The following is a 26,289-nucleotide window of genomic DNA, read 5'->3' on the forward strand; positions in this document are numbered from 1 at the left end:
CGCACAAGATTCTGCCACGGTGCTAAATATATTATTATTATTATTATTATTATTATTATTATTATTATTATTATCATTATTATTATTATTATTATTATTATTATTATTATTATTATTATTATTATTATTATTATTATTATTATTATTATTATTATTATTATTATTATTATTATTATTATTATTATTATTATCATTATCAATCATTATCAAGGTCGTGTATAATATGAGTGTCATTGACCAATAATTTTCTTTTATAATAATGGTAATTGCTGACATTATTCAAAGCAATCAAGGAAATGGGTGGAAAGTTTGATCGTGTGTGTGTGTGTGTGTGTGTGTGTGTGTGTGTGCAGACAGAGAAAGGAAGAGAAGGGATATATAAAATAAGTGTTGAAAGTGAGAACACACGCCGCCAAACCTTTCACAAAGACTCGCTTAATATACAACCAAGTCGCTTGTTGGTCATACTAGGGAGAGAGGTAGATGTGGCAACTTTTACCTTCATAATTCGTGGTAACTGCTGCACTGGACTACATGCCGTGACGTCATCCGTGGCGTTAGTGGTGACGTCATTGATGTGTTTACGTCTTGGGATGGGGACGCGTGTTCTGCTGTGTGTGTGTGTGTGTGTGTGTGTGTGTGTGTGTGTGTGTGTGTGTGTGTGTGTGTGTGTGTGTTTGTGTGTGTGTGTGTGTGTGTATTGACCATATTTATGACTTTCTATAACAAATAAAACTTCAGTATTATGAAGTGTTAACCGGAGAGTCCACTAGACACAGCCAGCAGCACCCATCTATGACGTAACCTCATTATAGTCAACACACACATTAGCCAGCACTAACCCGGCTCCTAGCAACAACAAGCGCTCAGCACCACCACCTAGCAACAGGCAGCACCAACAGGCAGCACCACCATCACTTCGCAACAGGCAGCACCACCACCACGATCTAACAGCAGACAGCACAATTACCACCATCTAGCAACAGGAAGCACCAGCAGGCAGCACCACCACCGCCCAGCAGCAAGGCACCAGCAGGCGCTACCACCGCAACAGGAAGCACCAACAGGCAGCACCACCACCACCCAGCAACAGGAAGCACCATCAGGCAGCACCACCACCAAGGAGCAGCAGGCAACACGAGACTCTCCTTCACATCAACTATCTCTTAAAGTGAAAGTACGAGAAGACAATTAACATGAGAGACGTGGCGTGGGTGAGGCTGACAACGTGAGGAGAGGGGAGCTAGAGGTGCGTGAGGTGGTGTGAGGGAAGGGAAGGCGAGGAGGAGCTAGAGGTGCTGTGGTGAGGGGAGCTAGAGGTGCGTGAGGTGGCAGAGGGAGGGAGGTGGTGTGAGGGGAGGAGGGAGAGGGGAGCTAGAGGTGCGTGAGGTTGTGTAAGGGAGGGGAAGAGGGGAGCTAGAGGTGAGGTGGTGTGGAGGGACGCGAGGGAGGAGAGGGAGCTAGGAGGTGCGTGAGGGACGCGGGGGGAGGAGAGGGGCTAGAGGTGCGTGAGGTGGTGTGAGGAGCTAGAGGTGTGACAGAGGTGGTGTGAGGGACGCGAGGGGAGGAGAGGGAGCTGAGGTGTGTGGGAGGGACGTGTGAGGGAGGAGGGAGCTGGTGTGAGTGGTGTGGGAGGGGAGGGGGAGCTGAGGTGGTGTGTGAGGGGCTGGGGAGCCAGGTGTGAAGTGGTGTAGGGAGGGGAGGCAGGGGAGCTAGAGGTGCGTGGTGTGAGGGACGCGAGGGAAGAGAGGGGAGCTAGAGGTGCGTGAGGTGGCGTGAGGGACGCGGGGGGAGGGAGAGGGAGCTAGAGGTGCGTGAAGTTGTGTAAGGGAGGGGAGAGAGGGAAGCCAGAGGTGTGAGGTGGTGTGCGTGAGGTGGTGTGAGGGACGCGCGAGGAGGGAGCTGCGTCGAGGGAGTGGTGTGAGGGACGCGAGGAGAGAGGGAGCGTGAGATGGTGTGAGGGACGCGAGGGGAGGAGAGGGGAGCTTGAGGTGCGTGAGGTGGTGTGGGGGAGGCGAGGGGAGCTAGAGGTGCGTGAGGTGGTGTGAGGGACGCGAGGGGAGCTGGAAGTGCGTGAGGAAGAGGGACGAAAGGTGGTGTGATCGGAGGGGAAAGGGAGGAGAAAACGAGGGGAAATGAGGTATTGGTAAGATTGGAGTCTAATGAAGTGAAAAGAAAGGAGAGAATGAATGGGAGGAAAGGGAGGGAGGGAGTGGGAAAGGTAGGCTTTCAAGGTGAGGGGAGACTGGTAGAGTGGTAAGGAGGCTTTTGAAGGAAGAGGGGTAACATCTAGAGGGGAAGGATTGAAGGAAAGGGAAATAGATGATAGAGGAAGGTTAGAGAAGGAGAGGACCTTAGGGAAAAGGGCTTATGGAGTAAGGAGGAGAGGGAAATTTTTATAGGAAATGGAGAGAGATTTTGAGTGGAAGGGGAGGGAGGGAGGGAGGGCACAGAAGACATTGTATGTAATCAATTTTAATTATTTTTTTACTACAGAATCGAATGGAGAAATACAACATTAATATTTTTTGTAAAAAGTAAAAAAATACATAGGTAAAGAGTAAATTGCTAAAGACATATATTACGATGTTTGTTTGTTTGTGTGTTTGTGTGTTTGTTTGTTTGTTTGTTTGTGTGTTTGTGTGTTTGTTTGTTTGTGTGGTATGTCTCATAAAGGGAATGGACGTGGAAATATATTACTCTCGGTCACTGATGTAGCAGTTAATTGTCTTCTTTTAACGAGGTTTTATATAGCCCATATTCCTGTAGAGAGAGAGAGAGAGAGAGAGAGAGAGAGAGAGAGAGAGAGAGAGAGAAGTGTGGTGCTGTGTGGGGTGGTGGTGTGGGGTGGTGCTGTGTGGGGTGGTGTGTGGTACTGTGTGGTGTTGTGGGGTGGTGCTGTGGGGTGGTGTTGGTGCTGTGGGGTGGTGTTGGTGCTGTGTGGTGGGCTGAATGGTGTTGTGTGGGGTGGTGTGTGGTACTGTGTGGTGTTGTGGGGTGGTGGTGTGGGGTGGTGCTGTGAGTGGTGCTGTGCGGTGTTGTGAGTGGTGCTGTGCGGTGTTGTGAGTGGTGCTGTGCGGTGCTGTGAGTGGTGCTGTTCGGTGCTGTAGGCTGAACGTATAACAGATGAGGTACTCTTCTTTGTTTTGCTGCGTCGTTTAATACTAGACGTTCACTTTGTTACCCGATAGGCTTTCATATTGTTTAGTAGTCGTTGACCTAGCCTGGTAGTCGTTCATCTCGTGTAAAAAAAACGTCCTGGTGGTAGTTCAAGTCGTCTACTAGTCGTTCACATCTCCTGGTAGTCGTTCATCTCGTGTAAAAAACATTCTATTAGTAGTTCACCTCGTGTAGAAAACCTTCAGGTAGTCGTTCTAGTCGTCTCCTAGTCGTTTATTTCGCCTGGTGGTCGTCAACTACTGTTTATTACCCTTCATGAGTGTTCAGTTAATTCCCTGTTCACTTGGAATCAGTCAGTAAAAAAGACAACAGTTATTCAGTAAATCAGTCAGTCAGTCAGTTAATCAGTTAGTCAGTAAACAAGTCAGTCCGTAAATCAGTCAGTTAGTTAGTCAGTAAATCAGTCGGTTAATCAGTCAGTCAGTCAGTCAGTAAATCAGTCAGTCAGTCAGCAAATAAGTCAGTTAATCAGTCAGTCAGTAAATCAGTCAGTAAATCAGTCGGTCATTCAGTAAATAAGTCAGTTAATCAGTCAGTCAGTCAATCAGTCAGTCAGGAAAAGCTTTCATAGAGATACGCAGCTGAAAAAATGTTGATTACTGTATAAGTGAAATAAACTTATAAACAAAAAACAAAACGCAAATAAAAGACACAAATAAGCCGATAAATACAAGTAAAAAAATCCCTGATAAACGGATTAATACAAAAAAAAATCCACAAATAAACACAATATTAAAAAAAGTAATCCACAACGCTTTTGTTAATTTTGGAGAGAATTTATTTGGAAACGAAAACAAATTTAAAAAAAATGATCGAATAGAAATGAATTTATTTTTTGGATTATATTTGTATTTATATTCTAGTAGGTGGTAAGATATTAAGTATACTTGCGGCCTTACCTGAACTTGCGCCCTTACCTGTACCCGCGCCCTTACCTGTACCCGCGCCCTTACCTGTACCCGCGCCCTTACCTGTACCCGCGCCCTTACCTGTACCTGCGCGCCCTTACCTGTACCCGCGCCTTACCTGTACCCGCCTGTACCCGCGCCCTTACCTGTGTACCCGCGCCCTTACCTGTGCCCGCGCCCTTACCTGAACTTGCGCCCTTACCTGTACCTGCGCCCTTACCTGTACCTGCGCCCTTACCTGTACCTGCGCCCTTACCTGTACCCGCGCCCTTACCTGTACCCGCGCCCTTACCTGTACCATCGCCCTCAAGAATTCAAACATCAAAATGAAAGTTAATTTTGACGACTAATTAATACATTGTTTTTAATTTCGAGGAACAACAAATATATTTCAACTCCTTATTAATAAACATAAACACATTATAACTTTCAATGTTATAAATACTCCATAAACTTTGAGAGGAGCGTAACTTTGTGTCAGGGAAGGTGTTAAAAGTAATGGTAATGGGGTGAGAAAGTTGTAATTTGGTTATGACTAATTTAGAAACTTTTTATTTTAATATTGTTGCTATTACAAGTGATAGAATAAAGAATAAACTACTTGGGTTCAATTATTATAAGGATATGTAATAATTAGTATCATAAATAATTATAGATGAAAGAAAGAGAATTAAAACCAAAATAAAACAAAAGAAAATCCAAACAATACAAACAATAATAATAAAACAAAATCATATCATATAAACTTCAAACACCAAACATTTCCAAAACAAACACCAACACCCAGCGTGATATATTTCGTAATTGCCTCAAGTTGATGATCTCTGCCGTGAGTTTCCAACAGTGAGTCAGGCAGCCCTTAGTAGTTTGTGTGAGCCCTCTTGAGCCGACCAGGAGGTGCATACATGTGTGTGTCATCCTCTAGAGACAAGCAGCTTTGAGCACTTGCATTACACACACACACGCCTTACTGTGTGTGTGTGTGTGTGTGTGAGACGGTTATCGGTTAAATACAGTATTAGGTATTAGTGACGTTTGAAGTTAAGATCATCAAAGCGTTAGGTAGGGAAGTGACAGAGAGAGAGAGAATTATAACACACGACTCACCAAGTACTTCAATAACTGCAGTCTATACAAAATTACTTTAGGCATCAAAAGACTGTCCCAACCCTTCTCCTCATCTCATTTGCATAATAAATTCATTCTCTGAATCCCAAAGTGAAATACATGATTGGGAAATGTGTCAAGCGCACATCTTTTTTAATACTAATTTTGTTGTATAAATTTACAAAGAATATTAACTCTCTTTACAACTTGTAAAGACTACAATGGAACAGGGGATAATTTTACTCCGGGTGAACCTTGTTGTGTGTGTGTGTGTGTGTGTGTGTGTGTGTGCAGTATTGTTACGTCAAGAGAGGTTAAAGTGTTTGGCTTCATAATATGATCCTTCCTTCCTTCCTTCCTTCCTCAAGATGTTTATATCACGTGATAATTATAAATTCAACAGGTGTTCACTTCAGGTAATAAACACGGGTTATAACTTACATAATGATCCCACGTGTTTACTTCATATAAACAACAGGTAATCACATCAGGTATTTACGTAAGGTATTCATGACAAGCTATTTTTTTCTATTATGAGTGACTTATTTTCTCTAATTTATTTTTCTATGTCGTTTATAAGTTAAAATTAATCGTAAAAAAACGTAAGAGTAATAATTTATTCAGCAATGTTCCTTCCTCAAGTTTCCTAAGCCGCTTTAAGCACATGGAACGCTTCGTCATAAATCTCGTAATGTTAGAGTAAACGAGGCGCTCCATATTGCTAGAGTCTCCCGTGAACTCACAGTCATTTTCTTTGACAGGTTTATGGCGGTGTTGATCTGCCTCATCTTCAGTGTCTTGTCCACCATCAATGAATACGAGGAATTCGCCAATGAAACTCTTTTCTGGATGGTAAGTACTCTTGTTATTATTTTACCTTTGTTGTTTATTCACTAGTCTTATTTTTATTTATTGTTTATTTATCTCTGTGTGTGTGTGTATGAGCGTGTTAGTGAAAACGATGATATTGAAGACTGTATTTCAAGTACCAAGCTAGTTTTCTGTGATCAGTGATTATATATTATACTTGTACGTATTGCATAATTATATAGTGTATGTGTGTGTGTGTATCTGTCTGTGTGTATTAATAAAATCCAATTCTTGTGTGTGTGTGAGAGACAAAGTGGGAGCCAGGAATTAAACTGAACGGACTCATCAACACAGAGCAGGAGACGCTTAATTAGTTTAGGTTAAAGTAATATTATTATGGACAGGTGACAGTATTTGAGGGGTCAACAGGTAGGTTATGTCATCAAGGGGAAGGTAAATAAATTTGATGTCCCACGATGGCTCCAGTGTTTGTTGTGGGGGATGAGGAAGACTGGTGGAGCATATCTGTCTCTCTCTCTCTCTCATCGTGTGTATGTTAGTGGCATATGTAGGTATATTTGTGTTTTACATGTGAATATACTCGGCTGTTATGTACGGGTATATGTGTGATACGTAAAGAGTATACTATGTTACGTAATAATATATTGGTATATCGTCAATGATTATCCTACAGTTAAGCATGTAAGTATACTGGTGTTGCCATGACTGTGGTGACACTGTGGGATATTGCTTTAAGGTATACTGTTATACTAGTGTGTATGATGAGTATGTTGAGGGTAGACTGGTGTATTTCTCACCCCTTTATAATGATATACTGTTATACTAGTGTGTATGATGAGTATGTGGAGGTTAGACTGATGTATTTCTCACCCCTTTATAATGATATACTGTTATACTAGTGTGTATGATGAGTATGTTGAGGGTAGACTGGTGTATTTCTCACCCCTTTATAATGATATACTGTTATACTAGTGTGTATGATGAGTATGTTGAGGGTAGACTGGTGTATTTCTCACCCCTTTATAATGATATACTGTTATACTAGTGTGTATGATGAGTATGTTGAGGGTAGACTGGTGTATTTCTCACCCCTTTATAATGATATACTGTTATACTAGTGTGTATGATGAGTATGTTGAGGGTAGACTGATGTATTTCTCACCCCTTTATAATGATATACTGTTATACTAGTGTGTATGATGAGTATGTTGAGGGTAGACTGATGTATTTCTCACCCCTTTATTATGATATACTGTTATACTAGTGTGTATGATGAGTATGTTGAGGGTAGACTGATGTATTTCTCACCCCTTTATAATGATATACTGTTATACTAGTGTGTATGATGAGTATGTTTAAGGTAGACTGGTGTATTTCTCACCCCTTTATAATGATATACTGTTATACTAGTGTGTATGATGAGTATGTTGAGGGTAGACTGGTGTATTTCTCACCCCTTTATAATGATATACTGTTATACTAGTGTGTATGATGAGTATGTTTAAGGTAGACTGGTGTATTTCTCACCCCTTTATTATGATATACTGTTATACTAGTGTGTATGATGAGTATGTTTAAGGTAGACTGATGTATTTCTCACCCCTTTATTATGATATACTGTTATACTAGTGTGTATGATGAGTATGTTGAGGGTAGACTGGTGTATTTCTCACCCCTTTATAATGATATACTGTTATACTAGTGTGTATGATGAGTATGTTGAGGGTAGGCTGATGTATTTCTCACCCCTGTCAGATATTTGTCTAGTGATGGGCTGTGGGTATTGGAAAGCCATTAGTATATTAGTTGGTAGGAAATAAACTCCTACTTCCTTCCTACCTTCTTTCCTTCCTTCTTCCCTTCCTTCCTTCCTTCCCTCTATCTTTCTCTTTAATTCTTTCTCTTTCTGTGTCTCCAATACTTTCCCTCTATCTATCTATCTATCTATATCTTTATCTGTCTGTCTGTCATTGGTATAACTCATCACCCTAAACTAGATGGACCAGTTAACCCAACACTGCCACGAAATAATGAAGAGAAATTGAGAGTTAAACGAGATCAAGTGTCGCGTTGTCTCCACAGTGTTGAAGGCGACAAGAGAACTCGATCATGTTGTTATAGTCTCCCCTCCTCTGGTGTGTGTGTTAAGGGGAGACTTTTTCTAGTTATGGTTTTCGTCCGTTTTTGTTGTGCTTTCTTTTGTTTTCGTCGTGTTTCTTTTGTTTTCGTCGTGTTTCTTTTGTTTTCGTCGTGTTTCTTTTGTTTTCTTTGTGTTTCTTTTGTTTTTGTCGTGTTTCTTTTGTTTTCGTCGTGTTTCTTTTGTTTTCGTCGTGTTTCTTTTGTTTTCGTCGTGTTTCTTTTGTTTTCGTCGTGTTTCTTTTGTTTTCGTCGTGTTTCTTTTGTTTTTGTCGTGTTTCTTTTGTTTTTGTCGTGTTTCTTTTGTTTTCGTCGTGTTTCTTTTGTTTTCTTCCTATTTCTTTTGTTTTCGTCGTGTTTCTTTTGTTTTCGTCGTGTTTCTTTTGTTTTCGTCGTGTTTCTTTTGTTTTCGTCGTGTTTCTTTTGTTTTCGTCGTGTTTCTTTTGTTTTCGTCGTGTTTCTCTTGTTTTCGTCGTGTTTCTTTTGTTTTTGTCGTGTTTCTTTTGTTTTCGTCGTGTTTCTTTTGTTTTCGTCGTGTTTCTTTTGTTTTGATCATTTTTTTTAAGGTTGGGATTATTTTAGCTGTGAGAAATGAGTGATTTTTTTTAATGGAATTCATGTCTTTTTGATTTAGTAATGATTAGGTTATTAATCCTATGAGTACAATGACTTTATCCCATGAGTCTCGTGTTATTGTACTCAAGACGATTAGTCATTGTATTGGAAGGGATAAGACATTGTAAATAATGGATAGAATATATTATACTCAAGTGGGTTAATTCGTCGTACTCGGGGGTAAAACTATCTTATTCTGTGGGCTGATTCATAGTACTCAGGAGAAAAGCATTGTACTCAAGGAAATAATTAGAGGTATTTTGTTATGTCTATCATATGAAGTGTATGATATATTTCAATTAGTATGTGTGTATGAAACCTTTCTGAAACTATCTAATATGTGAGTATAACCAACAGCAACATCCTATAACCTAAATCATTCTTACACATCAACATCACCCCCTACCACTACCTCCCACACGCAGAATACTGACGAAGGTGAAAAACTAACCCTCCCTTCCCCCCCCCTCCTTCTCTCTGTCCCTACTACAGGAGATCTGCTTGGTCGTCTTCTTCGGTGTGGAGTACGCGGTTAGGATGTGGGCCGCTGGGTGTCGCTCTAAATACATGGGCTTCTTAGGCAGAATACGTTTTATAAGGAAACCAATTTGTATTATAGGTAAGTGGAGGTGTGTGACTTATATGTGTTTGTTCTGTAGTTAAAGATGAAAATGTGTTTGTTTTTTTGTTTTTGTACTGTATTTAAGGTTCAAAATGTGTTTGTTTTTGTGTTTGTACTGTATTTAAGGTTCATAATGTGTTTGTTTTTGTGTTTGTACTGTATTTAAGGTTCATAATGTGTTTGTTTTTGTGTTTGTACTGTATTTAAGGTTCAAAATGTGTTTGTTTTTTTGTTTTTGTACTGTATTTAAGGTTCAAAATGTGTTTGTTTTTGTGTTTGTTCTGTAGTTAAGGTTATAGCATTTGATTATTTGTTTGATGTGTGTGTCTGAACGTTAGTCTTAATTTATTTTCTTAGTGTTCATAAGGTTTGTGATTCCGTGGTAGTTGTTTAATGTTTATAGTCTGAGAAAGATTTGACTACAACCTTACATTTAATTTCAGTGTTTTGATTCATAAGTTACAGTCATAGATACATAATACAGGTACAAGGTTTGATGAAGGTAGAGATACAGGTACAAGGATTGATACAGGTAATAGATACAGGTACAAGGATTGATACAGGTATAGATACAGGTACTAGGATTGATACAGGTATAGTTACAAGTACAAGGATTGATACAGGTATGGATACAGGTACAAGGATTGATACAGGTATAGTTACAGGTACAAGGATTGATACAGGTATGGATACAGGTACAAGGATTGATACAGGTATGGATACAGGTACAAGGATTGATACAGGTATAGATACAGGTACAAGGATTGATACAGGTATAGTTACAGGTTGATACAGGTATAGATACAGGTACAAGGATTGATACAGGTATAGATACAGGTACAAGGTTTGATGAAGGTAGAGATACAGGTACAAGGATTGATACAGGTATGGATACAGGTACACAGGTATGAATGAGGTGATGATGATACAGGTAGGATTGATACAGGTACAAGGATTGATACAGGTATGGATACAGGTACAAGGATTGATACAGGTATAGATACAGGTACAAGGATTGATACAGGTATGGATACAGGTACAAATTGATACAGGTATAGATACAGGTACTAGGATTGATACAGGTATAGATACAGGTACAAGGATTGATACAGGTATAGATACAGGTACAAGGATTGATACAGGTATAGATACAGGTACAAGGATTGATACAGGTATGGATACAGGTACAAGGATTGATACAGGTATAGATACAGGTACTAGGATTGATACAGGTATGGATACAGGTACAAGGATTGATACAGGTATAGATACAGGTACTAGGATTGATACAGGTAGAGATACAGGTACAAGGGATACAGGTATAGATACAGGTACAAGGATTGATACAGGTATAGTTACAGGTACAAGGATTGATACAGGTATGGATACAGGTACAAGGATTGATACAGGTATAGATACAGGTACAAGGATTGATACAGGTATGGATACAGGTACAAGATTGATGCAGGTATAGTTACAGGTACAAGGATTGATACAGGTATGGATACAGGTACAAGGATTGATACAGGTATAGATACAGGTACAAGATTGATACAGGTATGGATACAGGTACAAGGATTGATACAGGTATGGATACAGGTACAAGGATTGATACAGGTATGGATACAGGTACAAGGATTGATACAGGTATAGTTACAGGTACAAGGATTGATACAGGTATAGTTACAGGTACAAGGATTGATACAGGTATAGTTACAGGTACAAGGATTGATACAGGTATAGATACAGGTACAAGGATTGATACAGGTATAGATACAGGTACAAGGATTGATACAGGTAGAGATACAGGTACAAGGATTGATACAGGTATGGATACAGGTACAAGGGATACAGGTATAGATACAGGTACAAGGATTGATACAGGTATGGATACAGGTACAAGGATTGATACAGGTATAGATACAGGTACAAGGATTGATACAGGTATAGTTACAGGTACAAGGATTGATACAGGTATAGATACAGGTACAAGGATTGATACAGGTATAGATACAGGTACAAGGATTGATACAGGTATAGATACAGGTACAAGGATTGATACAGGTATGGATACAGGTACAAGGATTGAGGTACAGGATACAGGTAGATACAGGTACAAGGTACAAGGATTGATACAGGTATGGATACAGGTACAAGGATACAGGTATAGATATACAAGGATACAGGTAGATACAGGTACAAGGATTGATACAGGTATAGTTACAGGTACAAGGATTGATACAGGTATAGATACAGGTACAAGGATTGATACAGGTATAGATACAGGTACAAGGATTGATACAGGTATGGATACAGGTACCTATACATACACAGGTATTTCAAAAAGGTAACAGCACATTATCACTATTCACAGTTGGACATAAACTCACAAAAAAAAACAGACTTCTATGTTAATATGTATTTTGATTTCCAAGCTCGACCATTCATTTTGTTGACCACATTATCCCAAGTGTTGTATCAAGAACCTCAACTTATACTGATGGATGATAGAGTAAAGTCTTCATGTCCTTTATATAAATTAATCTTTAACTCTAATGAATCAAATCTCTAGTTACAATAGATTCTGATTTACTTAAGAGCTAGACTACATGTATACTAATATTTTTTTTTAATTATCTTTTTCGATATATGTTTTCTTGATATATTTCACGGAGCCATTTTCCCTCGTGAATAATTGGCTTCATGACGAGAGTTCCAGTCATGTTTCATGTTAGTGTCCAAATGAAACTTACATCACAGGACAGACGGTCATTTTTTTGGTTTAATATACCTGACTGTGATATTGTTCTCTCGGGGAGGTACTCTTACCTGGGGCGTATGTTGTTGCCATGGTCACACTCTTGTTCACCTGTCGGAACTGGTAACCATAGCAACTCTTCATTATTTTTGTGGTTGTTATAGTAATCACAGCTTCATACCTGATCAGACGTGGGTTAATAATTTTACTTCATTAACAAGATTATTTTGGATGTGATACCTGACGTTGACAATATCAGATCAACAAACAACACTTATAAGGTTTTTACTTGATGCCTGTGGAGAGTTCCTGCTGGATATGACGTCACTAGGTCAAAGATCAAGAAGGTCACAGGGTGTTAAAGATGGAGATATCCGCCGCCCGTTGTGAGGCTTCTGACCTGACGCCGTACCAGGACAATGTTCTAACCTCGATCACTTTAGGGAGATGCTTTTGCTCTCGTCCCCAAAATACTCGGGACGAGACTCGGGAAGATCGAGTATGAGATAAAGCCTCTCTAATTTATATTGCCTAAGGAATCGAACCCGCGTCTTCAGCGTTGGGAGTCGAAACCATAGATGCTTCATGAAACACGACACTGGCATCACTACATTCTATACACAATAAGCTAGAGGCTCTATAAAACACCACTTCATATTTACCACAAAACAAACACAATGAGAAACTCTATAAAACAAACTTATCTACTTATAAAGGAACATTGTCATCGTTACTTTTAAGGAAAAGCATTAAGAAAAACGCCAGAATTTGCAGCTGAGTGAGAGTAAACGTTCCTCACAGACTCATGTGAAGGACGTGTGGCTCCCAGAGAGAGGATGACCCAGGTAAAGGTGTTCCTCAGGGCGGCCTTCAGGTGCTCACGTTCCTAATATGTTTATAGGTTATCACTCCCTTAGTACATCTCTCTTCATACACGAGGAACTGTTTTGAAGTGTCAGATAGATGAGACAACTGTTTATAATTGGGACAACTGTTTATAATTGGGACAACTGTTTATAATTGGAATAATATACTCTTTTCCATGTGTTGTTGCTCTGTTGCATGAATATCCTATAACTCATTGACTATCATATTTATCCTGGACATCAAAATTTATCATTCATTTCAATATTTACCTCTTTGATATTATTATTCCCTATATTTATTATTGATGTTTATAGTAATTATTTCTTCTCTCAGTTATACCACAAAATTAACCACTACTCACTTTCCAGATCTGATAGTTGTGGTAGCGTCAGTGGTGGTTCTGTGTGTGGGGTCGAATGGGCAGGTATTCGCCACGTCGGCTATCAGAGGGATCCGCTTCCTGCAGATACTACGCATGTTGCACGTCGACAGACAGGGAGGCACCTGGAGACTCCTCGGCTCCGTCGTCTTTATCCACAGACAAGTAAGAATTCCTTCCTCGCTCACAGACAAGTCAGAGAGTTCCTCATCAGGAATTGTATTTACAGACACAATGACGTTCTCATGTTCCTTTACACACAAGTTAAACTTATTCTCTCTCGTCTTCATTCATACACAAGTACAGTCATTGGGACAGCAATGAATTGAGTTTCTTTTTGTTTTGATATTTTACTCAATTGTTTTGATTCTCTAGAATATTTCAGGTGGGAAGAAATTACTATATATGCTTTACTATTACTTACATACTGCAAAATATAGTGATATATATCCATTACATTATTTCTTCAACTAGTGTGGTTAATTAAGGTACACTCGCTCCAAAAGGTACCTTTTCGATTTTCTGTAAGATATATGACACAACGGACGAAGGATTTTGACAGTTACCGAGACAACAGGAGTCTCGTGTTCCTTTTGAAATTCATCGGACCCATCCGTAGAGATACATTGTGGAGCGAGTGTGTAGGGATAATACCAAGCTTTTAGAAACTAACTTTGACCTTATACGCTATTACAGGTGTGTCAGTGTTTTAAAGCACTGCAGGTGTATTTGGTTAATGCTAATCTTTAGTGGTAATATATTCTTGGAAACAAACAGTCTGCTTTTTCGTATGATCAACTGAGGATTAGACACTCCAAAGCATTTTGCCTGATGATTAAATACCCAAATGAAAACCCAACCCAATTTACACCCTCCTCAGTTACCATTAGACTCTTCAATCAACAGGTAAAATAAACCTGTATACTTAACCTTCAGGTGAACCAATACTTGTTACAGCAGCCCCAAATGGTATACCAACTCCGGCTCTTCTTCTACAGGAGTTGATAACGACTCTGTATATTGGGTTCCTTGGCCTCATCTTCTCGTCCTATTTTGTGTACCTGGCTGAGAAGAAGGACGACGAAGATGAAGATGGCGAGGGGGACTTCTCTAGCTACGCCGATGCCCTCTGGTGGGGAGTGGTGAGTAGGGGAGGCAGGTAGAGGGTGTGTTAGGTAGGGAAACTTTAGCCCAGGATGTGTTAGGTAGGGAAACTTTAAGCTCAGGATGTGTTAGGTGAGGGAACCTTAGCTCAGGATGTGTTAGGTGAGGAAACTTTTGCCCAGGATGTGTTAGGTGAGGAAACTTTAGCTCAGGATGTGTTAGGTGAGGAAACTTTAGCCCAGGATGTGTTAGGTGAGGAAACTTTAGCCCAGGATGTGTTAGGTGAGGAAACTTTTGCCCAGGATGTGTTAGGTGAGGAAACTTTAGCCCAGGATGTGTTAGGTGAGGAAACTTTTGCCCAGGATGTGTTAGGTGAGGAAACTTTTGCCCAGGATGTGTTAGGTGGGCAAACCTTATCTGAATTCGTGTTAGGTGAGTAAGTTTACCTCAGGGTGTGTTAGCTGAGGACATGACAGTCAAGACATCTTTGCATTGTGATATTATGTTAATGTTCTACCTTAACCTAATCTAATCTAACTTAAGCTAACTTAGCCTATTACTATTAAAAATTATTAAAGATATTTCCAGACACTTAATATCAATCTCTGTTTTGAATGACATTTCAGGTTAACTTTATTTTCCATTTATTTTAGTACTGTTCACTTAAACTTTCAAAATCCTCACGAAATAATATTTAATTAGTCTTAGAAGTCTTAGTTCCTGTGGTTATGATTTAAGTCTTTTTTGTGCTGTATAAGATTTTTTCAAGTGGTCAGTCTTATTTTTTTTCTTCTTAATGAAAAATTTTCTCAACTTCATTTTGCAGCATCAGTAAAAATTCAGATATTTTATCTGTTGGGAAGTCAAAGCATTAGTGTTATCTGTCATAAAGTTTGTAAATTAAACTGTTAATATTTTATTTGGTCCTACAGCAAATTGTAATGAAGGAAAAGAAACAGTTATGAAATTCTAGCTCACCATTATTTTTTTCATACAATTCTCACTCTGAGGATTATGTACAGTTGTGGACAAAATTCCCTGGACACTTGACAGTATCTGGCCTGTAAGTACTTGAGGATCATTAGTTAAAGGGGATTGGAATCTTAATGTGTTTTCTCAGATATTTCTTGGGTGTCTTGATAACATTTGTGGGTTCCAACAGATGCCAAATATTACCAGGTGTACAGGGAATATTGTCCTTAACTTTACATGGAGGAAGACAAAAGCATGGCAGCTCACAATTTTGTTTAAGTTAAATGGTAAAATGTATGAGATAAATTGACTTATATTCCTCTTTCAGATAACTGTGACGACAATAGGGTATGGTGACACTGTGCCCAGGACGTGGATGGGGAAGATTGTTGCTTCATGTTTCAGTGTGTTTGCCATATCGTTCTTTGCCCTGCCTGCCGTGAGTACAGTATATCTGTATACCTTGATATATGAGTTGGTTATACTATTTTGGTTTATCTTGTAGCGTTATGAGATATTGGTTCACACTCAGGATGGGATGGAGAAAGGAAACTCACAATGTGCTCTCTGTATACATATTGTATTGGATGTACAATGCAGCTTGTTGCTGGGTAGGCAGCATGGTTACAAGCATTGAGTAGAGAGTGCTGGTTGGTGAGGGTGCTCAGAGGAGGGCACGCAGCTTGAGGGACGCCAAGGTCGCCGGCGGGAGCGGGAGCCGCCAGGCTGGAGCAGAGGAGAAGGTGTTGCTTGCTGGTGGCAGTAGGTAGAAAGAGGGTGGTCACAGCGGGGTGAGGTCTTATAAGGCGGGGGTAGGCGTGGGTTGAAGTTGACCCCTGCTCCGTCAGGCGGCACTGGAGGCGTAGGCCGGGGAATTCGAAAAGGGTTGGCTACACAGCGACAAACGGCGTTTGTAGGGGAGGAATCCACTATAATCTATTAACTGATGGCTTTTATTTATGTATATGAACTTTTGCATAGATGTTGATATTGGAGAGTGACTATTTATTTCCTTCTTGAGATATAGGAGGGTGTGACTTTCTGTGTCTGACTTGGTACAGTACATCTTGACAGAACATTGAGATGACGATTTTAGTGAGGAAGATCTTACCAGAAATTATTAAAAGCTTATATTATACTGTATTATTGTAGAGGATTATTTATATGTATTTTGTGGAATTTACAGTATACAGTCAACCCTCACTTTACGCGGTTAATGTAACCCATAGGGTGCCGCGGAAAGTGAGGAACGCGTAAAGTGAATAACATAACAAATGGGATTAATTGAAATAGAGTCCGGGCCGACCCCCAAACTCCACTTTTTGACGACACACAACTATGTTGTAGTAAAAATATTATCTTAACTTGATGATGGTATGCACAAACAATTAATAATTAAGAGAAATATCAATAATATTAGGTTTTCTAACACTTACATAAGTAGAAAAGATGGCTGGGCACACGGGGATGGGCGGTTGGTTCCGAGGCAGAGGGCATAAGTAGAAAAGATGGCTGGGCACACGGGGATGGGCGGTTGGTTCCGAGGCAGAGGGCAGATTATTGGCCCTCACCTGTATCACTTGTAACAATTGTATCACTATCCACCATAGAGGCTTGCAGGGCCTCTTTGTCAAACCCCTCAAAGTCCATATAAGTTAGTATCTTAACTACAATTATCACTATCACTGACTTGGGCCGGCTGTGGTGGGTGGCGGGTGAAGAACTCGGTAATGTTTTGATGACTGGGCGACCTTGTGCGCACCATGCTCGCGCAGCTTACACAACATGGCGGATGGCGGGAGGTTTGAATAAAAAAATGACGCGGCTCGCCAGCCGCTCTCTGCGTAAAGGGGTACACGCACCGCTGAATGTGAGCATTCCTGTTTCGGCAGGGTACCGCGTAAACGTGGAAATGCGGAATGTGGGACCGCGTAAAGCGAGGGTTGACTGTACTTTAATTTTACTGTACCGTCATAGTTCGGGATTGTTATGTGTGTTCGAGTATATTCGTTTTTCATCTGTCATTCGTTTTATTATTCATCCAATGTGATGTTGTTTACCTCTTGCAAACAACTGTAAACACCGTATGTTATGATGACACGTCTGTAACAATCGAGTCATGTGTGTGGGTGGTAAGATGTGGTCATCTTCACAGGGTATCCTCGGCTCTGGGTTTGCTCTTAAAGTGCAACAGAAACAACGGCAGAAGCACTTCAACCGTCAGATCCCAGCAGCTGCCATGTTGATCCAGTGTTTGTGGCGATGTTACGCAGCAGACAAACACTTCAACTCAACAGCTACCTGGAAAATTCACCTCAAAGATCCAAACGCCAACAACAACTCACAATCCACACCGCTAAGCAAGGTAAATTACCTGTATTTAACTTGGTAATTATAAATGAGAATAAATTTATATGAAATTTAAAATTCTTCTTAGTCGGAGAGTCATACTGGCGTTGTTGATAATACCCTGTGCGTTCTCTCTTAGGTAAATAGATCATAACCTGAGACTGAAACATCTATATATAACATCCTTTCTTAGCTTGGAATATAAACAAAATACAGTTAGTGATATTACATGACACATGATTGACACCAAATTGTTTACATGTGAAAAATTAAGTGTTGCTTTATATTCACGTTCCCTAATTTTTTTAACATTATGAACAACAATAAAAAAGGCAATAAGTGTGTGTTCTTATTAGTACTTGAATGCACATTGGATTAAACTCGGGATATCCTAGAATAAAAAATAATACAAATATATTTCGAGTCTGTTCACCTTGCATATCACTTACTTTACCAGACAAAGATTAAGTATTATACTAAACATTAAAAACAGAATCTACTTCTTTTAATATGAAATACAGTATCTCAAGAATGTTTTTGTTGTTATTGATGGTAATTGATAATGTATTCAAGTGCCTTATTGACCTAGATCATTGAGGACAGAAGACAATGTCACTTTTTACATTATATTTTGTTAAGGTATAAATACGAGACTGTATGGAAGATCAACTCAGAAGTAAAATTATATCCAAAATGCTTTTATTTTGTTTTTATTTTTAGAAATTGCTTGACTGGGAGCACCTTATGATTATGATATTTGTTGCTTTGGAAATGTGACTTTATCAAAGCATGTTATGATTATAATTTATTCACACAATTAAATTTTAAGTTTCTTTAGTTTGCTTCTCATATTTGGTTGACACTTAGCCATATCTTCAGTTCCTGTACTGTAAATGTATGTAATTGGTATGTTATTTTTTCTTTAAATAAATAATACAAATTGTTATGTAATGCATCCTACAGAAGATGAATATTTTGCATCTGATAATTTAATGATTATGCCAATTAATAACTAACAATAAGCTCTATTCTTATTTTAACTTTGTAATAAGAAACAATCTTTTACAAATTTTCTAGTAGTCAGAATTGTAATACATAAAAAAGATCAGAACTTATGCTTATGCATCTAAATCTATTCCTATATCTATATTTTACTATATTATTGCTTATGTTCAATACTGTAGATGTTGATTCAATTTTGCAGGAGAGTTCTCTGAATACACCACTAAGCAAGGTGAAGTATTTTAGTTACCCCTCAACACCATAGCAACCCATTTCATTTTCGTTGTCCATTTATGCTACATTATCACCCTTGGCAGCAGTTATCCCCCCTTCTCTCCCTCCTTCCCCAAAATCAAGCAGCATATAACAGAAGCTTTAGTAAGATATGCAGTGTTCAGAATTTTGTTTAGCACAGCTTGTTTGAAAAGATAACTCAGAAATGCGAATGAATTATGATTGACTGGTAACGCGAAAGAATTAGACGAAAGCTGGTGTAATAATGGTACTGAGATTACACGTTGTACAGATTGGACGTTACATCAGTGTGCAAAAAGAGATAAAATGATTATTCCAGCTTGTTTGTTGTCCTTGATGTGTATGTGTAATGTGTACATTTGTATCATTAGTGAGAAAAATGTAAAGTGTGTGCATGTGCATGAACAAATGTGTATGGATGTATGTAGACAAACACATAGTATGCAATATCTTGTATATAATAAGGGATACGTATCTTATACATCTTGAATGCATGACAGTAGCTCTCATGCCATTCATGACAGTTGAGACACATTCCCTTGCCATACATGTGCTGTGCCACGATGCACCACCTGACCCAGTGTGTTAGCTTGCATGAGAAATTTACTGGGGTGAAAGATGGGTGTTGTTATGCCCTCTCAGTGAGTATCATTACTGTTCATATAATCTGTTGAATATCGTTGTGTTTTTTTTCAGTTTTAACGCTCATTTACCTCTTGTCTCTAATGATTCTTTAACTCGCTACATATTTGGATGTTATCCACTTAATGTTTTTAATTTTTTTATTGACTATTACATTTATGTGATTTTTCTGCTGTTTTCCAAAACATGTAATCATTCTTTTGCTGTAAAAACTCACATCCATAATATAAATCATTAATGCCTTTGTGTATAATATGAATTAATAATTGCTTTTAGATAAATCAAATCTTTTTTAATACTGCTTCCTGTTTTGTGCTGGAAAACTTGGGCAATATTATCTGCTTACACTTGAATTACAATATCCACACACACCCACACAGCCTCCACCTCCTAGTATCGTATTTTCTCACTGTCTAATACTGTATTTATCTTTGGTTTAGAAATGACATATGGCGAGGGATAAACTGTATCTGTGTGTAAATACACAATGAATATACAGTATATTATGACTTATATTTTCAGACTCATTTGTTTGAAGTTGTAGTTATGGATAAAGAACAAAAATAAGGGTTAGACTATATTAAAAGAGAAATGGGCTTTGTTGAACTAATGTAAAGAGAATATACTTTTCTTACTTTTATCAATTTGTTTATGGTGTTGAAGCTGGTATTATTTTGTTTGTAACTTTTGTTTTTGTTTTTGTCATGAAAGATCGTTAAATGATTTCATATTCACAAGGAAATTTATAATCACACAGCACAGTATATATCATTAATAAGACCCAAGGTTAGACAAGCTATCAGGTTACTAGTGAAAATACATCTTTACCTGTGTATCCTAATGATGACAACAGAGTAGATGATAATACAGGTATATTGATGTATGGATATAAAGCCTTTGTGGTTAATTCATCTCTTGAGAAGACAGGAATAATGTGGGAACTTCTTGAACTGTTTGTAGTACGTATTTGTAAGTGTATAAGTATTTGGTGTTGATCAGATTAATTCTGCAGACTTAAACATCTAAAATGAGATGTTTTATGAAGTAATACCCTGGTAGTTACAGGGGTGTTTCTTGTACATGTTGAAGCAGGGCAAAGATTCCTCTCACACAAATGTATATCTCCCACAGGCCTTCAAGAGTATCCTAAGATGTATAGTACTGTACACTTGACAATTTAACATTTACTTGCAAGTTAAAATTTGTTAGGTTTAGTCTGGTCAAAATTTACAAAGTATTATTCTTACTATCTGTATCTCTAGTACCTTGATTTCTATTGAAATTTTCCCTTAAGGGCTGACCACTTGTTAGAATCTTTACTCCTCTCATCATTTACTGACCTCCTGACATGTGGAGGACCCTTTCATATGAAGCAGGTACAAGTTGCTAGGTCTCAATGAAAGATAAATACTCAGTACTTTCACCTCCATTCTCCCTTTTCCATCTCTATCCTCTTCATTTCCACTTCCTTCTCCCCCATGATTTCAAGCATCAGTGCTGAGAGCGAGCTGATCATAGTGAAGTGATGGAATGTTGCTCCCTTTCTCTCCCTCAAAAAAAAGAAAGAAAGTTTATATGATTTTGGGGGAATTTCATTATACACACATACACACACACACACACACACACACACACTTGTTTACCTCTGTCGCTACTATACAACCAATATATGATCTTGACTGGTGTTAATTGTTGTCGAAGATTTTCATGATTTCATTTCTAAATGTTTTTATCTATCATTAAATTAATCTAACTAAATTAATGTTGACATTCTGGTTAACTTGTTATGGTTCTCCCATGATAAGTCTCTGACATATGTGAAAATTTTCTTATAGACTGATTCTGATGGTGGTGTTTTGAGAAAAATATATAGTACCAGTATATATATAGAATCTGTATATACTGTATACATATGTGTACCGTATATTACTTGTGGCTTTAAGAGTAATAATTCAGGTAAAACTTAATGGTATAATGTTTGAAGTTATCTATGTATCTTTACCATGTATGGAGGTTCATACATCATTGTACTATAATATCGTCAGTCTAGAAGCCTCAGTGATAAGAAACACAGAAATAATACTGATAACAAGTACTTCATTGATGCTAGAACTTAATACAAACAACGTATATATAGAGTATTAGAAGTTTTAAGTTACGTATATAATTAGTGATTTTCTGTATATCGTTGGAATTTACTGAAAGATAAGTTGTTTAAGTTACAGAAAGATAATATTAAGGTGATATAAGGAGACTAATTTTAACATTTTATTCAGGGTAGTTGAGGTAAGGGTCAGGGTAGTAAGTTAACATTAGCTCTGAATCCTCTGATGTGCCTTCTTCCAGCCCTTATTGCTAGTTTAATGATGAATTTCGAGGCAACGGCATAATTAAGCTATATTTCATCGTTACCATCAAATCTATGGCGTCTTTTTCTGTGGCGAGTTATGGGCCATCACTTTAACGAATAGGGTGAAACACAGAGAAAAAATAAATTGCTTCGAGTCCAATTTTGATTCAGAACCTGGAATTTGGGGATTTTAAAAAGGTGGGAACATTTAAGTTACCCCCTTTACTTCCCCCCCAAAAAATATATATCTTATTTTTATGATAATGAGATATAGAGACAGATGGTTTCAAAACAGAACGAGAGGGGAATGGAATTAGGAGACAGCGATAGTTGGGCCACAGGAGGTGTTACTCTCAGTCATCTCGTAGCATTACTCGGGCAGGTGGCGCAAAATTACCTTAAGTTTTCTCTAAAGCCACATGAAAGTACGTACGAAATTTCAAGAATACAAATGATTCCTCGGGTGGTAGACCCTCATAAGCTCATTCACTTAAGTCCTAAAAATATCTCCTAAATGGGATAATGAATATTTTGTCATCATAGAGGGACCAGGTGTAGGGAGGAGGCCATCATCATACCTGGCTCTGTATATAGTCCTATCATTGTAACCATATAGGTGCCACCTGACAGATGACACACCCACACAACTCTGAGTGTATCTTGTACATATAACCTTGCTGGTGGCTTCTGCTTTAAGGTATCCCATATAATACCTGTTATATTATTTCCAATGCATTACATAAGATCTGGATTTAAATGATATATTAATATTATTCTCTAAAAAAAAATATAATGAAGAAAGTAGAGCTCGTGTGCACAACTTTGGCTCCCATTCTCTATACAATACCATATTATTAAAAACCTGACCAAGTTCAAAACGTTAGTAAAAGTTATTATAATATTCTTGGACTTGATTGTACTTACTGGTTTAACTCAATATTTACCTGGAGAAATTATTACTGAAATTATATAATGGAATATTCGTAACTATTGGAAGAGGACTACGCATTTATCCAACTAAATATTACAAACACATTTCTAACAATCACCAAAAAATAAGGCCTAATACATTTCTATGTGTTCTGAGCTCTATAATGATGCACCAACTATTACATTCAATAAATTTTATACTGAAGAAGATTGCTAACCTGCAAAAGAAAAAAAACATTTAACCTGAAAGTTGTTAAAAAATTCTGACACCCAATATGCATGTTTGCAAGCTGCAGTGTTAAGTGAATGTTGTTTTTGATGACTTAGTTTAATATTGTAGAGGAACAGTTTATTACTATCATATAACTACCTTATTTACTGAATATCAACAGTATCTTTTAGAAATGCAATTCATGTCGTAAATAATTGGTATTGTTGTTCTCCACTATATTATCTTGTCTACTTATAACTTTCCTCTTCTTTACAAAGGAAATTTTCTTTATACTGTATCTACTCAGTTAGATATTAACAATAGACCAATTTGCTGTTGAAATAGAATCACAGTAAATATTTTATTGTCATTTTATTGTGAATGTTCTTGAATGCTTGTTTTTTGTTTACCTAGATGGCCAAGAGAGCAAGTGTGTTACGGAGAAGGAAATCGAAAAGTAAGATGGACGTGTCGTCAGCTCCAGAGAACTCAAGCAGAAGAGACAGTGAGGGCGACATGGTGTTTTACGTGGAGGAGCCCAGGGCAGGTTTGTGAATCCCAAGAGGTAGAGAATCATAGTCTAAGAAATGGAAGAGGAGAGTATATGGGTGGAGGAAGAGATGCAGGAGAGAGATAAAGGTGTTGGTAGAGGAGAGGAAGAGAAACAATCTCCTAGTGTGATGGTGTGTGTGGGAGACCTTGATGTTAATACACATATGGTTGTCTTTGTGCATACCTTATTAGTCATGCCTCATGTGTACATGTCTTTGCTCTTCGTTCATGTACTGTATGTTCTCAGATCATTCTCAGTCATGAACTGTGTTTATTTAAAAGAGTTAATCCATGATATTACAAAACATTTACTCAAACCATCTACCTAATTATGCAGTTTTACAGCACCTAGACTTAGTGTTACTTTTATTTAGTTTTAATTTCTTATCACACTTTACTCTTTGAAATTCAAGTTTGTATTAATTCATAAGATTTATACAGACTACTTTCGACAAGAGTGTCTGCATTTCAATTTTGGCTACTACTTTGCAGTATGTGTTGATGTAGGTCCATGTAGTGCTTGTTTACCTGTGGTTGAGCCAACACAGAGTAGCTGGTGCCTTCCATGTCTCAAGCCTTGTATTAACCCACACTAAAGTCTTGAGAGCCTTGTGTGTTGTCGCAGCTCGATTCTGTAACAAAGTGTCATGTCCCTGTTGCAAGGCTTCCACCAGCCGCCCGATGGCCCACTCCCGCTCCCCACTCGTCCTCAGCTGTGGTAGTAGAGAGGGCAGCAGCACCTTTTTAGCATTTATCTGGGCATAGAGAGGTGCAGGGCGGGTGTAGGCACGGGCGTGCTGGCGTGGCGTAGTGTAGCGCCAGCGTGTATTGATGTGGTGTGGTGATGTCATCTGTTGCATGGGTGTAGAGGAGGTGGCGCGGCGATGGTCGTCCATGGCTCGCCTGAGGGGCATGCTCGGGTGTGTGTCGCCCATCACGGAAATCCCAGGGGCACCGCCCACCACCCACCTTGGCAACCCTGGGCGGGTCAGGGGATTGTCTCGGTCACGCAGCTACGAGTGTACGGGTAAGTTGTGTACTAGACAGTATTGTGGCCAAGTAAAGCAGGACAGAACAAGACCATTACCACCTCACGAGAACCGCATAAGTAACGTGCAATACATCCATGTTATTTACGGTTTAAAAATACCGTTCTTCTTACAGTTATTACCATTTTACACAATATTTGTCAACTCACAACTCCTGGAAAAGGAATGCAATATGAATCTGACCAACTTTGATGGGGTGTACTGTACTTATCTTGTTCCTGGTCCTACATTGGCAGTTTCTATGTTGTGAACTGTAGAACCAATACCAGCCGGTATTAGGGAAATAGTTGATAGTATTTCAGCAAAATGATCAGTGGTGATGTTGCACGATACCATATACAGTACAATACCGTACATATATACTGTATACTATACTGTACATATATATCTTATATAGCGATATATAAAATTATAATCACAATTCAAAATGTATTTAAGCTATCTATTGATAATACATGGATACTGTACCAGGTTAAGTGTATTAATGAGTTTACATATTCAGAGTTGTTTAATATGTGCATAGCAAATTTTTTTACTGTACTTGCTTCTACCTCATTGTAACTCCTACTCATACTGATGCTGTAAATACTAAAACAAGAAAATATATCTTATTATTTATATAAACGATATGCATTGGACCTATTAAAGCTTGATATATTATGTTCCAAAGTTACATCTTTTGTAGCATTTAAGAGGCGAGATAAAACTATTTTTGGATATATGAAAACTATTTTTGAAATACACAAACGGTTTTGTAATGTGTGTGAGCCTGACTAACTGAGTTTAAAGAATGCTGACTATTATATCTATATTTTCTCTAGTTTAGCCTCCCATCCACAAACTGTCTGTAACCATGACTTTTGTTTTTAGTTTTCATGCTTCACTACTGTATATTCTTCTTCACATCTGTGAATGAACAAAACTAGAATGTTTTAATAATACCATTTTGTATGTTTTGTTTTTCCTTTTTTCTTGTTGGATTTTTCATTTTGTATGTTTTGTTTTTTCCTTTTTTCTTGTTGGATTTTTCATTTTGTTTAGTCTGCATCATTTTATTAATCAATAGTGACTTTGTGATGACAACATATATATATATATATATAAATATCATGCTTGTAAAAAAATGTAAAAATCGTTTATAAATATGTACATATATATATTTTTTTATGAAATAAATAGTTGCCGAGTTTTTTTTATTAATTTCAGAAACTGCACAAAGAGTTGCCCTGTGTATTGCTTAGATTTTGTTTCATATAATTTTGATAACCTGAACACATACTTTGATTTCATTTTTTGAAAATAATCATGTACAGTAATAGATTTTAGGAGTCAACGCTGAGAATTATTTATACAGTCCTGTGTAAAAAGTTTTGTTGATTATTTTAGACATTTATGCATTGACATTCATTTAGTACATATCATCTTGTCTACACCATTTGGGATGGTGTCCAGCAAGTAGTCATGACCCAT

The 26,289-nt window shown here is 38.2% G+C and overlaps 1 protein-coding gene across 8 annotated transcripts in view; it reads left to right on the forward strand.

Moving 5' to 3' along the window:
• Positions 1–26,289, forward strand: part of LOC121863221 (potassium voltage-gated channel subfamily KQT member 1-like) — a 70,178-nt gene that overhangs the window by 32,610 nt on the left and 11,279 nt on the right. For 4 of the 8 annotated variants that reach the window (XM_042361709.1, XM_042361708.1, XM_042361711.1 and 1 more), the window contains exons 2-9: positions 5,957–6,047; positions 9,270–9,396; positions 13,393–13,568; positions 14,402–14,545; positions 15,808–15,918; positions 17,635–17,844; positions 19,033–19,062; positions 23,633–23,765. In XM_042361709.1, coding sequence (XP_042217643.1) covers positions 5,957–6,047; positions 9,270–9,396; positions 13,393–13,568; positions 14,402–14,545; positions 15,808–15,918; positions 17,635–17,844; positions 19,033–19,062; positions 23,633–23,765 — 1,022 coding nt within the window. Of the gene's footprint in view, positions 1–5,956; positions 6,048–9,269; positions 9,397–13,392; positions 13,569–14,401; positions 14,546–15,807; positions 15,919–17,634; positions 17,845–19,032; positions 19,063–23,632; positions 23,766–24,638; positions 24,798–26,289 lie in introns of all 8 variants that reach the window. The other 4 variants (XM_042361705.1, XM_042361706.1, XM_042361707.1 and 1 more) reach the window with 3 other exon arrangements.

The sequence above is a fragment of the Homarus americanus genome, unplaced genomic scaffold (assembly GCF_018991925.1).
Source record: "Homarus americanus isolate GMGI-L3 unplaced genomic scaffold, GMGI_Hamer_2.0 scaffold46197, whole genome shotgun sequence".
Classification (NCBI taxonomy): domain Eukaryota; kingdom Metazoa; phylum Arthropoda; class Malacostraca; order Decapoda; family Nephropidae; genus Homarus; species Homarus americanus.